Raw genomic sequence first — 14,089 nt, 5'->3', positions numbered from 1 at the left:
CACACTAAATAACCACAGACACAAAGAAAGTGTATGTACTAGTATGTACTGAGTTTTGCAGAATGTAATTAATTAAGCAATATTATTTATTATATCATACAATTTTATCCATAATGAAATCTCAATTGTATTATGTTCAAATGTGCTATGAGGCAATTTAGTGGTACCATAATAATTCTAACCAATATAACCAATAATAATTGTTCTGAGTTCCATTTTAAAAGTAGATCACATATACATAAATTATGTTTCTCATATGAAGACTCCATCTCTAACATAGACATGCTATCTTTTGCTTTCAGTGTTATTATATTAAAAGTGAACTATAATAGCAAGAAATCTCTTGTATCCTGAAATAAAATGTTCAAATCAGCTTTTAGGTAAATAATTGATATTATAAAACATTAATCTGAATTTTTCTGCCTACTTCTTTAAAATCTTGCTCGACATTTAAGGATATATTAGCCTATGTTAAATTCATCTTAATACAAAATACACACACACAAAACGTATTTGTTGACAAGTAATACAAATGTACCTTGTCAAAGGGTATACCATACTTCTTCAATACTGAGGGAGATATCAGTGTCATCTTGTGGCGAAGAAATGCATCACACCCTTGGGAGCTGCTTGGGAAAAAACCTAAATAGAAACAATAAATATAAGCAGCATTGTTTCAATTAAGATAAAATTTCAGGCAGCTTTTTTCTTTTTGGTTTAATTCTAGTACTTGTAGAATGTTAGTTTTATACAAGTATAAATTCACTCCACCAACAAAAAAAATAATGAATCTGGGTACTAAAAGGTAGAATCGGAATTCTAGCAAGGAAGGATATATACTGTATCACAAAAGGCTGACCTTCTTTTACAAAAAGATTTATCATAGGATTATTTTTATAAAATATAAAAGTTCTAAACCTTAGAATCAATTTTAATATGCAATAAATTTAAATTCATCCTGCCTAAAATCATCTAAATGGAGAAAATACCAAGGAAGGGGTTAGGCATGATAAATGTGCACTTTAATAGAAGAATCCCCCATTTTAGACTCCCAGAAATACATATCTCAGGGTCCGACACACAGTAAAAAATAGCAGTTTCCAACCTTCGTTTCTTTCTGATCAATATACAAGTGCTATAAATTTCTTGAAATCAACTTCATGGCCAGCATCAGCCAAATGCTTGGAAATCTGCCTCGCCAGCCTGTATGTGTGTTCTGAGTGGTCTTTTAAATGAGGAAGCTAAACATATAGCCCCCCTGTCATTAAACAGTTTATTATGCACCACAACATAGTGTTTTTCTCCATCACTGACTTCAATCTTGCAATTCTCTCTCAGGCAGACTCTCATTAACATGTTGGAGAAAAATGTACATATTTGATGCTCTGTACTTTAGCTCCCTCTCTCAAAGAAAAAAATAATGCACTGAAAAAAACTAGAAAAGCAAGAAGGGAAAGAGGCAAAGCACAGAGGAAAAACACAGAAGGAAAACAGAACATACCCAGAAAACACATGGTACATATGAGTGAAATAAGGAGAGGCACAGGATGCTGTTGAATTCCTCCACAGCAAGAATGAAGGCAAGGCCATTGGAAATGCTACTTATCTCCCTCTGTGGCTCACCACACCCAAATAACTCAAGAATTTGATTGATATGGTGAAAGAATTGTTAGCACACATTAAATAATTGTGAATCATTTTAACCTAGTAAAATGGAACTATATCACAGGAATAATGTTAAATTAAATAAGCCTTTATAGATGCCACCACGAGGTATGTGAGAACACAGCTCAACTGAAGGAAACAATCAAACCCATTAGGACACAAGGGAAAAAATGTGCAAAAAGTTCTGCCTAATTAGCACTTAAATTTGCCACAAAAGGATGGGGGGAAGGGAGCTATAGAAAAGTATTTATCATTGAAAACATCAGAAATACTATCGTTCTCTATAACACCAGCAAGAATAAAAGGGACAGTTTTCCTTTTATGGTCATTTGATGCAGATTTCTGTTTACAGCTAATATTCATTACACATTAACAATATAATTTATGTAATACCTATAATTCTTGTTAGTCTGGAATAACATAACACAGAATAAAATAAGCCAAATAAGCAACCCTATGAAAGAACAAACTTTACTTTAGTGGACAGAGAAATTATCACACTAATGTAATGTCCAGTTCTGCACATAAGAACTCTGAAGTCTTTGCCACAGAGAATAAGGCCACAATTGGGCGGTCCCCAAACTCACAACCCATGGAAATGTTTTAATAACACAATTTAAATGAAACTATCAAACTTTTCAAGTCTGTAACTGTGTGCAGCACTAAATGAATTAAGTTTTAAATTAAAATCCACGAAAAAAGAAGAGTATTTTATTTTGAAATGGATTTGTAATCAGGACGTGAACACTGTGGTGACTAGTCATAAGTTAATTTAAATTGGAAAACCACTGAAGGAAGGTAATTTGCAGCATATTAAGGACTTCATATTGGTTCAGAATTTATACTTACAACAGGCTACCAGAATTATATTTTACATCATCCTGGAAAACATATCAAAAACAGCATAAATTATGCACTAAGTATGTTCTGAAATTAATTTTAACTCAAAATATCTGCAGAAGTACATGATCATGCTTCACTCCATAAGCTATCAAAAGTATTTTATTCAAAAGAAAATAAAATACAAAAAAAGATGAAAAAAAAGTATTTTTTCAATATTAAGCAACAAGTAAACTTCAAAATTATTAGATGCAGAAAATGATAATACTCTAAAAAACTCACTGAAGAAAGGTTAGTGTTTTTCATAATACAAGGGAAAAAAAGTTTTTGTGAATCACCAAAAGACAGGAAATGATATGAAAGATAACAGAATTAGCTCTCACAGTAAACATAACATGTAATTTAAAATTCTATTTAACACTATCAGAGTTTCTCGAAAGTCACCAATTAAAGAGATATCAGGTCTGCCAAAATTTTTGCAAATAAGTCCTTTAAATGGGAATAATTTTCATATATTAGTACATATTACTGATGTTTTTATTTGAATTTATTTAGAGTAATCTTCTCTAAAAGTTACCCTATTTTAATCACTACTGTAACAGTGATTCATAAGGTTTTCCAATTTACAAAGTCACACTTGCTAAAGGAATAGTTCACTCTCTCATAATCTTGAGAATCAAGAAGTTACAATAAAGCAAATAAGTTTACACTCATCCTTCAATCACCCGGTAGAGGCAACAGCAGCGAGCACCCACTGCCATCTCTCTCACACCAAGGAGTGTATGCCCTGTGATTTCTAGGTAATATGCCAGGTATAGAAAAACACATGGGACAAACCTGGCACATCTGCAGAATCTATTTCTACCATATTAAATCACTTGGTTCATTTTTATATAAAGACAAACATATTACAGAAGCAAAATACAAAATCTCCATGACCAGGCTGGTGGGGAAGGAGGGCTTCACTCTCCTCTCCTGTAGGGATAATTTTGGTGGAAATGCTGAGCCTACTGTTGGTGCAAACTATGCTACAGAGCTTTGTATAAATTGTGGTCAATCCCTGTATTACTCAGCAAAAAGGGGTACTGACGCAAAGTACCAGAAATCTTTCAAATTTTATAAAGAGTATTTATTTGGGGTAGAAGCTTACAGTTACAAGACCCTAAAGAGTCCAACTCAAGGTATCATAAGAGGTATTTTCTCACCCTAAGTCTGGTGCCACAGGTTGATGCAAGATGGTGGGCAGTATCTGTGAGGGTTCAGCCTCTTCCTCTTTCCTCTAAATGTTCCATGGACCCAGCTTCTCCCGATCTCAGCTGCAGGCTGACATAGGGTTCAGCTGCTCTGTTCTCTTCAGCTCCAACTATCAGAAAAATGGCTCATCTCTCTTCCCAGGGCCGCAGGATCCTCTTCCCTGGCTATGGTGCTCCCTTCCTCCTTTCTCGCATATCTCCTTCTGTGTAGCTACTTCTGTGTTCTCCTTGAGTGAATGTCCATTTATAGAGCCCACAAAGAGGGCAGGGACTCAAACTGAGTTGAACTAATGATGTAGTTGAACCAAAGTCCTAATCTTAACATAATTTAATAAAAGACATCTCAGCTGAATCTAATACAATCAAAGAGTTATCACACCCAGAAGAACAGACCAGGTTATAAACATAATCTCTATCTCTTTTTGGAACGCATACCTAATATCAAACTGCCCCAATCCCTCCCTACAGGCACTAAACAAGCTTGAGTACTAGCTTACCTCTCCTCTCTAATGCTCAAAACTAACACCCTTTCATTAGTAATAAATAGTAGTCCTAATTGAAGGCTGCACTCTTCCAGCTTCACTTTGTCCACACAGCCATCATAAGGAATGAGAATATCGCTAAGAACTTGGGATTTGGCCTTACAGAGACATAGATCTGTAATCACAACTCATAAATGAACTTGCTAGGAAATTCACAACTCCAAGGCTCACCTATCTTTGACATAAGATAGTGTCTCATTTTCTTTGTGTAAAATTGGGATGCTAATATTATCCTCACTGGGTCTTTATGAGATTTGAAAGAGGTAATTCCCAAAAGATGAGTGAAAGAGTTTATACTTCGGAGACCCATGAGCAACATTTACTAACCGCCAAAGTACTCCTGGTCATTGTATAGCACATACATGTCACTCGAGACCAGGTACTATACAAAAGCAAAGGATGGTCCTTTATTCAACGTAAAAATGATCATTATGTGAATCTCAAAAGCATTATTCTAAGTGAAAGAAGACACAAAAGTCTACATATTGTAGGATTTTACTTAGTAGTTTTTAAGGGCTAGAGGGAGGATTAACAGCAAAGGAACACAAAGAAACCTCTGAGGGCACTTAAAAATGTTGATAATGGTTGTAGTATAACCACCACTGCATACATTTCTCAAAAGTCACTGAACTGTAAACTCTTTAAAAGGGGTAAATTTTAATATAAATAAATTTTGCCTCAATAAAGTCTGACACCCACAAAAAAAGTGGTTTCTTTTTTCATTAAATTTTTTAAAAATATAACATATGAGTTGAACTTTCCTTCATATGAAAAGTTTCCTGAATTGTCACTTAGTTAACATTTTATAATATATTAACCACTACTAAGGAATTCATTTTAAATTCCAATCTCAAATGAATCAAACATAAACATGTGATGTTACTACTAAATCACTAAAAGTTTCAGCCTTGAAAACAAATTTAAAAATCAAAGTTTAGTGAAATATTCTATGGGTATACAAACACTAGTTTGGAGAAACTGAAATTAGTTATTAACCAATCAGGAAGGAAGGAAGGGAGAAGAGAAGAAAAAGGAGGAGGGAGAGAGGAAGAAGAAATTAGACATGTGGAATACAGTTCCACTTTAGTAACTGATTTTCATTAAGAAAATTTCATTTGAATAAAATCGAAATGTGCCAAAGTATGCTCTGATAGAGTTTCTGTAATGGTTTTATAATATTTACATGACTGACATGAGGCTTAAAACATAACAACCACACAAGCAAATGCTAAGGAAAAGGATTGCTTCCCAGTGGGAAATCCTTATACATATGTATTGACTTACACAAGAAATTTCTTAGCAAGTTCTTTCATGGAGAAAACCTATGAGCTGCATTACATGGTAACTGTTACCCACATCCCTACCTAAGAGGCCAAAATTAGAGGTTATGCTACAGTTGGCATCTCTATGCTTTCTACCATCAGGAAAGTGTTACTCAGGATTGGATAGATATTATTACTTTGCAGACTTCACTCATTCTAAGCAACCTGTAACCTACCAGCATCTCTATTGGTAGAGAAATGACCCATTGTAACTCTCAAGGGAAGAACACCAGGAGAAATTCATACTGATTTTGGTGTCATGAAAGATGGTGTTTCTTCTGAGCAAATGGATTCCTTTTATTTTCTAAACACTATGAATTGTATAATGGGCAGGTATGGTGGTTTGAAGTTGAATGTACCCTACAAAAACATGTTCTTAAATCTAATCCATTCCTGTGGGCATGAACCCATTGTAAGTAGGACATTTTGATGCGGTTACTTCAGTGCGGTTACTTCAGTTAAGGAGTATCCAGTCTCAACCAGGATGAGTCTTTTTTTTTTTTTTTTTTTAATATTTATTTATTATTATTATTTTTTAATTACATTAAAAAATATATATGAGGTCCCATTCAACCCCACCGCCCCCGCCCCCCACTCCCCCCACAGCAACACTCTCTCCCATCATCGTGATACATCCATTGCACCTGTTAAGTTCATCTCTGAGCATCACTGCACCCCATAGTCAATGGTCCACATCATAGCCCAGACTCTCTCACGTTCCATCCAGTGGGCCCTGGGGGGATCTACAGTGTCCCGTAATTGTCCGTGAAGCAGTATCCAGGACAACTCCACGTCCCGAAAACGCCTCCACATCTCATCTCTTCCTCCCGTTCCCCACACCCAGCAGCCCCCATGGCTACTGTTCCCACACCCATTTCACATTTCCTCTGTGGACATTGGATTGGTTGTGTCCATTGCACACCTATGTCAAGTGAGGGCTTAGATTCCACATGGGTACTGGATGCACTCTTCCCGCTTCTAGTTGTAGACACTCTAGGCTCCATGCTGTGGTGGTTGACCTTCTTCAACTCCATGTTAGCTGAGTGGAGTAAGTCCAATAAGTCAAAGTGTAGGAGCTGAAGTCTGTTGAGGCTCTGGGCCTGGGTGTCATATTATCAGTCCAGAGATTCAAATCCCCTACATATATCTTAAACTCAGCACCAAATACAATTCCAATAAAGTAGCATGCAAGTCTTGTGAAAAGAGATCCCCTCTGAGTCCATTTCCATCACGCAGAAACACCAGCTCCAAAGAAGGGCCATCTGTCATGGCAGTGAACCCCTAGGGGAGTCCTTTATAAGACAATGAAATTCAGACAGAGAGAAAGTCACTGGAGGCAAGAAGCTGAAAGGAATCCGGAAGAAAAGAGAAAGACCAGGAGACACTACCATGTGCCTTGTCATGTGGCAGAGGAGCCAAGAATCACAGGCAGCAAGGACAAGAAAGCCAGTCTCCAGGAATAAAGCAAGGCCTTGATGACGGCTTGATTTAGACTTTTGGCAGCCTCAAAACATGAGCAAATAAATTCCCACCATTTATTCGAGCAACCTAGGGAATTAAAGCAGCAGTGGCTTTTTGGTTGTTTTTTTTTTTTCTCCATTTCCAGTTGACTGGCAGAAAACTTCTACACGATGTAACAGTATGTGAGTCATTATGTTTTTTTCATTGCATTCCTGAAGCCACTTTATTTCTGTTCTAGCTTTTTCCTCCTTGATATATTACATCTACTACACATGCTCAGGTTAGTCAGGATTCTCCAAGCCAAGCATTTTGGGCTCAAACAGGTTACTCAAACTAACCAGTATTTCACTGGTTCAGATTCAAAAAGGTCTTAATTCCCCACCAAAATAATTCCTCCATGGAATAGCAATTTCTTCCTGGGAATTCCCTTCCTGCCTTCTTCCCCCTTCCACACTTCTCAGAATTAAGTCTTTCATCCTACTTCCTATATGTTAGCTTATTGTACTTTATGTATTACTGTTCATTGTCTTTAACCATATCCAGAAGCTGGTTGGACATAAAATATTCAAATAGGGAAACGGACTTTGGCCCAGTGGTTAGGGCGTCTGTCTACCATATGGGAGGTCGGCGGTTCAAACCCCGGCCTCCTTGACCCGTGTGGAGCTGGCCATGCGCAGTGCTGATGCGCGCAAGGAGTGCCTTGCCACGCAAGGGTGTCCCCCGCGTGGGGGAGCCCCACGCGCAAGGGGTGCGCCCGTGAGGAGAGCCGCCCAGCGTGAAAAGAAAGAGCAGCCTGCCCAGGAATGGCGCCGCCCACACTTCCCGTGCCGCTGACGACAACAGAAGCGGACAAAGAAACAAGACGCAGCAAACAGACACCAAGAACAGACAAATGGAGGGGGGGGGGGGGAAGGAATTAAATAAATAAATAAATCTTTAAAAAAAAAAATATTCAAATATATTTAAACAGATATTCCTGACATCCAGTTATGAGGAAATTAACTTTAGAGATTGTTTCACCCTCCTTAATATAACTCAGCTGATAGTAAGATAAAAATAAATATAGCCAGACAGATATACCATTCATCAATCATCACGCATACAGGATGGGTTACACATAAAGGCAGAAAAATGTATCACTGGACTTCTTCATTTTTTTATGGCTTACAAAGTCCTTTGAAATCAATTATTCCTATTAAAGGGTATTTTTTATTAGTCTTTCAAAACCAGGCATTTTAATACAATATTTTCAGGCAACAAACTAAATGATACTTAAGGGAAAAACACATATTTGCCATTGTGAAAGCTAATTAAAGTACTTTTTGTAAATTTTTCCAATTTACAATTCCAATTTTTTCCCTATTTTTGAAAGTCATCTTTTATTTCAAAAATAAGTGATATCTACAAACCACACCCTTCAATCTGCCTTCTCAATTTTTCTTCTAAGATGATTTTAGTAGCTTTAGACTGTCAGGGCAAATGCATTTTCCAATTGCATTCGGACAGAGGAAACCACTGTCATGTACTTAAAAAGTTTTAATAATAATGTTGCAGAGTGGCAAGACCCTGTTAACTTTTTTTCAAAGCTTGACAAAAGCAATGAAGATTTCATCCATTGTGAGCAGTGCCAGTGCTTCAAGGCTTTCTGTAAACCTCGTGGTTCACTTTGGCCAACTTTTTTAATGCAGTGTAAGACAAAGGTATGAGAACAGGTTAATTTAGGATCAATTCATAAAATTAAACTGACTTGTTATTTCTGCTCTCTTGACATCTATGTTCTCTTTTTTCTCCTCCTCCTCCCCCCTCCCCCCGCCCTGTTGTTTTTGCTGTCTGTGTCCATTTGCTGTGTGATCTTCTCTCTCTCTTTTTTGTCTTCTTGTTTTCTCCTCTAGGATTCACTGGGATTCAATCCTGGGGACCTCCAATGTAGAGAGAGGTTCCATGTCACTTGCACCACCTCAGTTCCCGGTTTCTGTTGTGTCTCGCCTTGACTCTCCCCTTCATCTCTCTTTTGCTGCATCATTACCTTGCGTGGCTCACCACGTGGGCACACCTTTACCAGGAGGCCCCAGGGAGTGAACCTGGTCATCCCATATAGTAGATGGAAGCCCAATCACTTGAGCCACATTTTTGGTTCTTAGTCCCTTTTTGATCAAAAACCTCTTAAGAGATTTGAAGCTGGCTTCCCAAAAATCAGTATATATGCCTAATTTTTAATATAATTTCAGAGAGTCTACAGACTGTCTGCATCCCACCAACAGATCCTTGTCCACTCCTGGCACAGTGATCCATGCAAATTAGACAAAGATCTTCTGCTCTACATGGCTAAACTCAAGATTACTAGCCATTAAAAAGAAGAAGAAAAGGAAAATCTGCTTAAAAGTATGAAATTAATTAAACTTTAAGAACATTCATTCTTCTGTTCATTTGGCTGAAAATATTGCTTTTTTAATAAGGCAACAAAACTGAAACACTTCTTACAAGTAAATGTAAAGATCTAAAAGAATCACTCATGTCTACCAAAATGTCATTTTAAACAAGATTTCCAATGAGCAGTCACACTTTCAAAATCAGCTGCACAAAGTCCTATATCAAAGACTTTGTCCAGTAACCAAAAATTTTCATCAAAGTAAATCATCTTCAATTTTTAAAATATTGGCCTTTGATTCCCAATAAGGGATAAATGGAATACAGTGTTTTCCATAAGTTTTTACTTTCCCAATCTACTTTAATCCATATTTTGCTTAGCTTAATAGAGAGCAAAGATATTTCTAAAATATGAGATTTAAACTTTGAAAAACTGAAAATCTTTCAAACTGTCATTAATGATTTAACACTGCACCTCTATTCTCCTCCATCTTTTCCATTCAATTGTATGAAACCAGAAATTTTTTTATAAAATGCAATGGCATTTATAGATGAACATAAGTTTTAAAATTGCAACAACTGACTTGAGAGTTTTATTACACTTTTATCCACATTCAATTGAAAAAACCTGTAAAAATGAGAAAGGAAATGAAGGACAAAATCAAACTACTGCCTTTATTAGATGCAGGTCTAATGTCTTCCAGATAAAATATTTGTAGGTGCCACAGTCAATCAAGGTTTCAACAGAAACCAAAGATGAAAGCATTCAAGCATAAAAGGCAATTGTGATAATTACGATGTGCAGACAAGATAATGGAAAATATCTGAACCTGCTTTTAATTTTATGTACCAAGTGCTGCCTTGACCTAGACATCCTATAATGCTTCATCACATTTACTGCATTATTTTATCATTTTTAATTATTTAGCAGAATTCAATTAATTTGGCAGGCATTTGGTCAGCGGAAGTGAATCTCCACAATCTTAGAGTATCTTTTTCTGTTTCATTTCTCAAAATAACTCTGCAAAACAGTTTTGAATAAACATGCAACTGAGCTTAAAGTTCCTGTTCATCCTTCAAATTTATTAAGTTCTTACTGATTAAATAAGTGGCACCCAATTTCCTGAAATGTCATTTTCAGAAAGTTTATATCATATCTTTCATAGACAATTTACACTAGAATTTTTCATGTGTGGATCTACACTGTAAAGTTTATATTTTAGGTGGCGGCGGACTTGGCCCAGTGGTTAGGGCGTCCGTCTACCACATGGGAGGTCTGCAGTTCAAACCCTGGGCCTCCTTGACCCATGCGGAGCTGGCCCATGTGTAGTGCTGATGCGCGCAAGGAGTGCCCTGCCATGCAGGGGTGTCTCCCGTGTAGAAGAGTCTCACGCGCAAGAAGCGCGCCCTGTAAGGAGAGACGCCCAGCGCGAAAGAAAGTGCAGCCTGCCCAGGAATGGTGCCACACACATGGAGAGCTGACACAGTAAGATGACACAATAAAAAGAAACACAGATTCCTGTGCCGCTGACAACAACAGAAGCAGACAAAGAAGACGACGCAGCAAATAGACACAGAGAACAGACAACCGGGGTGGGGGGGGAAGAGGAGAGAAATAAATAAATAAATCTTTTTTAAAAAGTTTATATTGCATACATTTTAAAAATTCTCTGATGGTGAAATTAACATGAAATGGTGACATAATTATTATAGAAAGAGGACAGGTCCAGCACATAGTTTTAGCACAGACTTCATAGTTTTTGTGTTTAAGGATTGTGGTGACCATCTTTGTAGCTCTACTCTAACCTATTATCCAAAACTAGGACTCACCTACCTTAATATTCATGAAAACAGTCTCTAACAAAGTTCAAGATTACAATTACATTGCTATTACTACTACAATATATTTATATTATAAAAACACTGAGGCTTTGTAGTTATCAGCCTGTCAAGTTGTAACACTGCTTCTTAAAAATATAATACTGTAACTGTTCCCTCTAATGTTCTGCTACAATTTGGGAGAAAGTAACTTTTACAGGCCATCAGCAATTTCTTGTTCGGAAGCATAAAGTAAAAGAATGGGCTTTCTCAGAGTCATTTTAATTATTAAGTGACAGCATACCTAATGAAGGGACAAAATCCTTCTCCTAATAGAAGGCTGACCTAACATACCAGAGAAACTTTGATCAGTACCTGATTAAAAAGTCACCACTCAATCAAGATTCAACAATTTGATAAGGCAGAATACCTTGCTCCTTAGTTTCACTCAAATATAACTCCATGTCTCCCTGGAAATAAGTCACTACCAGCCTACTTCACTACCAGCCTACTTCTTCCTTAGAAAGGGTGCTAGCAAAACTGAAGATAACAATAGTAGGGGATCATTCTGATTGTCTACCATATGTAAAACAGATGGGGTCAAGGCTGCCTGACATATCCTTTGGAGAAAGGAAGAAAGAAGAAGATGGCTGCTTTTTCTCACAATCTCAGGAGACACAAGTTCCAAGAAAGTAAGTTTATTTTTGCCAGTCCATGAAGGTCCAAAATCTCATCTGTATCCAGGTATCCAGTGACAGACACCTTTGTAATTCCAAAAAAAACACTCCTTATAGTAAGCCATAGAACAAATGGGAATAAGTAAGTGATTTAACACAACAATTTGGATAAACAATACAGCACCATGAAAAATATTTATAAAATGATAGCACCTTGAGGTTCAGCAATGATACCGGTTGGAATTTATATCAAGAATGTAACTTAAGGGAGATGGTCAGGCCTGCAGAGGGTGGCGGCTGCACCCGGGAGCGGAGGCCGAGGCAGGGCATGGCGACAGCAGCGGCGCTGTAAGGGCAGAGTGGCTGCGGGGCCCGCCATGCACCGGCGGCCTTGATATGGGTGCCAGTGGCTCCAAAGCTCGGGGCCTGTGGCCCTTCGCCTCAGCGGCAGGGGGCGGCGGCCCCGAGGCTCCCAGCGCCACAGGTGCTGAGCAAGCTTTGGTGCGGCCACGAGGTCGAACCGTACCCGCCTTCAAGTTCACGCGCCGCGGCTCCATGTTCTACCATGAGGATGGGGATCTGGCTCCCAAGTTCTGTGAGGAGACATTGTCACCAAGAACCGGCACAAGCAGGCCAAGCTGAGGCAGGTGCATAAGAACCTGATTCCTGAGGGCATCGTGAAGCTGGATCCCCCCAGCATCCACGTGGATTTCCCTGTGATCCTCTATGAGATGTGAGCCTGGGGGCCAGGGGGTGGCAGGCACAAGCATCTCCTGCCCTAGCAAGAAACCCCCAGGCTCAAGGTATGGCTTCCCTTGAGGAGCCCAGGCTGGGGCCACACCCTGAATAAACTCTGTTGGGCTGTAATCTTCACTTGTGAGCAGGACAGTCCCGCAGTGTGAGTTGGGTGCTGGTTTGTGTTGGAACAAGGGGGGATGACTGGTGAGGGTTAATGGTGGAGTTACCAGCCCCCCTCCCTGGCAATCCCTGCCAGGAGCAAGGCAGGGGATACCCTATTCAGGGTTGCTGGGTTCCTGTGCCCTTGCCTGGTCTGCTTTTTTCGGAGCTTGCGGGGGACCCAGCCCACTAGAGGCTACAGCACTTTACAATCAAGGTCTGCCTTCCAGCCCCAGGGCTGTGAGGGCTGTACACAAGTGGGAACTTCCTTTCCCTCGCTTCTCTTACCCCCTTGTCGGAGCATTTTAGCCATTTGCTACCTTGATTTCTCCTGTGTTGAACAGAGTCTGGGGCAGCACCAGTCTGATGTTTCCCACCCACCTGCCCATCTGTTCCCACCTCTAGATGAGTCAGACAGTTTGCTGGCTGGTGGTGGGAGTAGGGACCAGTTATGGAAGGCTTCTCTCTCCACCCAGGGCTGAGCTGAACCTCCCAACTGCAGCTAGGTTAGTGCACTGGCCCCCTAATTGAGAGAGTGCAGGCGGGGATCAGGAAGGGCTATGGATGCCTGGCTGAGGGGGCGTTGCCCCACCCCGCCTGCTCTAATCCTCACCTTTGCACCAGCCCCACCCCCTACCTTCCATTGGAAGGGAACCATGCGCCACCCTGTGGAAAGGGACAGCACCCCAAGGCTGATGCCAGTACCTCTGAGGAGCCTTCCAACCCTTCCCCTCTCAAGGAAAAATCCTGGAGCGCCTACCCTTTGTGCACTGGGCAGGGAAGGAACAGAAAGGAGGGAGCAACCATAAAAGGAATAATAACTGCGAAGGTTTGTAAATAGTCTAGTCCATGATAGTGTTGGGGCAGAGTCTGATTTCTCTATAAAGAGGATTTTTTAAAAATTCTTTACTGTACAAGCAGTGTGCTTCGAGAGTGTGGGATCTGGCTCCAGGAGGGTGGCCCCCAGCCTAGGAGGACTGCTGTGTTATTTGTTCAATTTCAATGAAATTATTTGTAGATCCTGCACATGAGAGTGGTACACTCTGGGGCTGTGACACCTAGTGTCTAGAGCAGGAGTTCCTAACAATCAAGGGGTCTGAGCTTGAATTGAAATTCAAAAAACCATCATTCTTAAAACCATGTGTTTAGGTGTGTGGGGGGTGTTATATGGGAATTTCCTATACTTATGGTCCAATTTATTCTTAAATGTAAATCAAAAATTTCTCCAAAAATGCAATAAAACCCAC

General features: G+C 39.4%; 1 protein-coding gene and 1 pseudogene across 3 annotated transcripts in view; one reads left to right on the top strand and one right to left on the bottom strand.

Moving 5' to 3' along the window:
* The window catches only part of KDM4C (lysine demethylase 4C), a 518,173-nt gene that overhangs the window by 344,392 nt on the left and 159,692 nt on the right, over positions 1 to 14,089 (bottom strand). For all 3 annotated transcript variants that reach the window (XM_071216722.1, XM_058301838.2, XM_058301837.2), the window contains exon 7: positions 539 to 642. In XM_071216722.1, coding sequence (XP_071072823.1) covers positions 539 to 642 — 104 coding nt within the window. The remainder of the gene's footprint in view (positions 1 to 538; positions 643 to 14,089) is intronic.
* LOC101442032 (tumor suppressor candidate 2 pseudogene) lies at positions 12,342 to 12,799 on the top strand (annotated as a pseudogene).

Source organism: Dasypus novemcinctus, chromosome 8, assembly GCF_030445035.2.
Source record: "Dasypus novemcinctus isolate mDasNov1 chromosome 8, mDasNov1.1.hap2, whole genome shotgun sequence".
NCBI lineage: Eukaryota > Metazoa > Chordata > Mammalia > Cingulata > Dasypodidae > Dasypus > Dasypus novemcinctus.
This window is presented reverse-complemented; position numbering and strand designations above follow the sequence as displayed.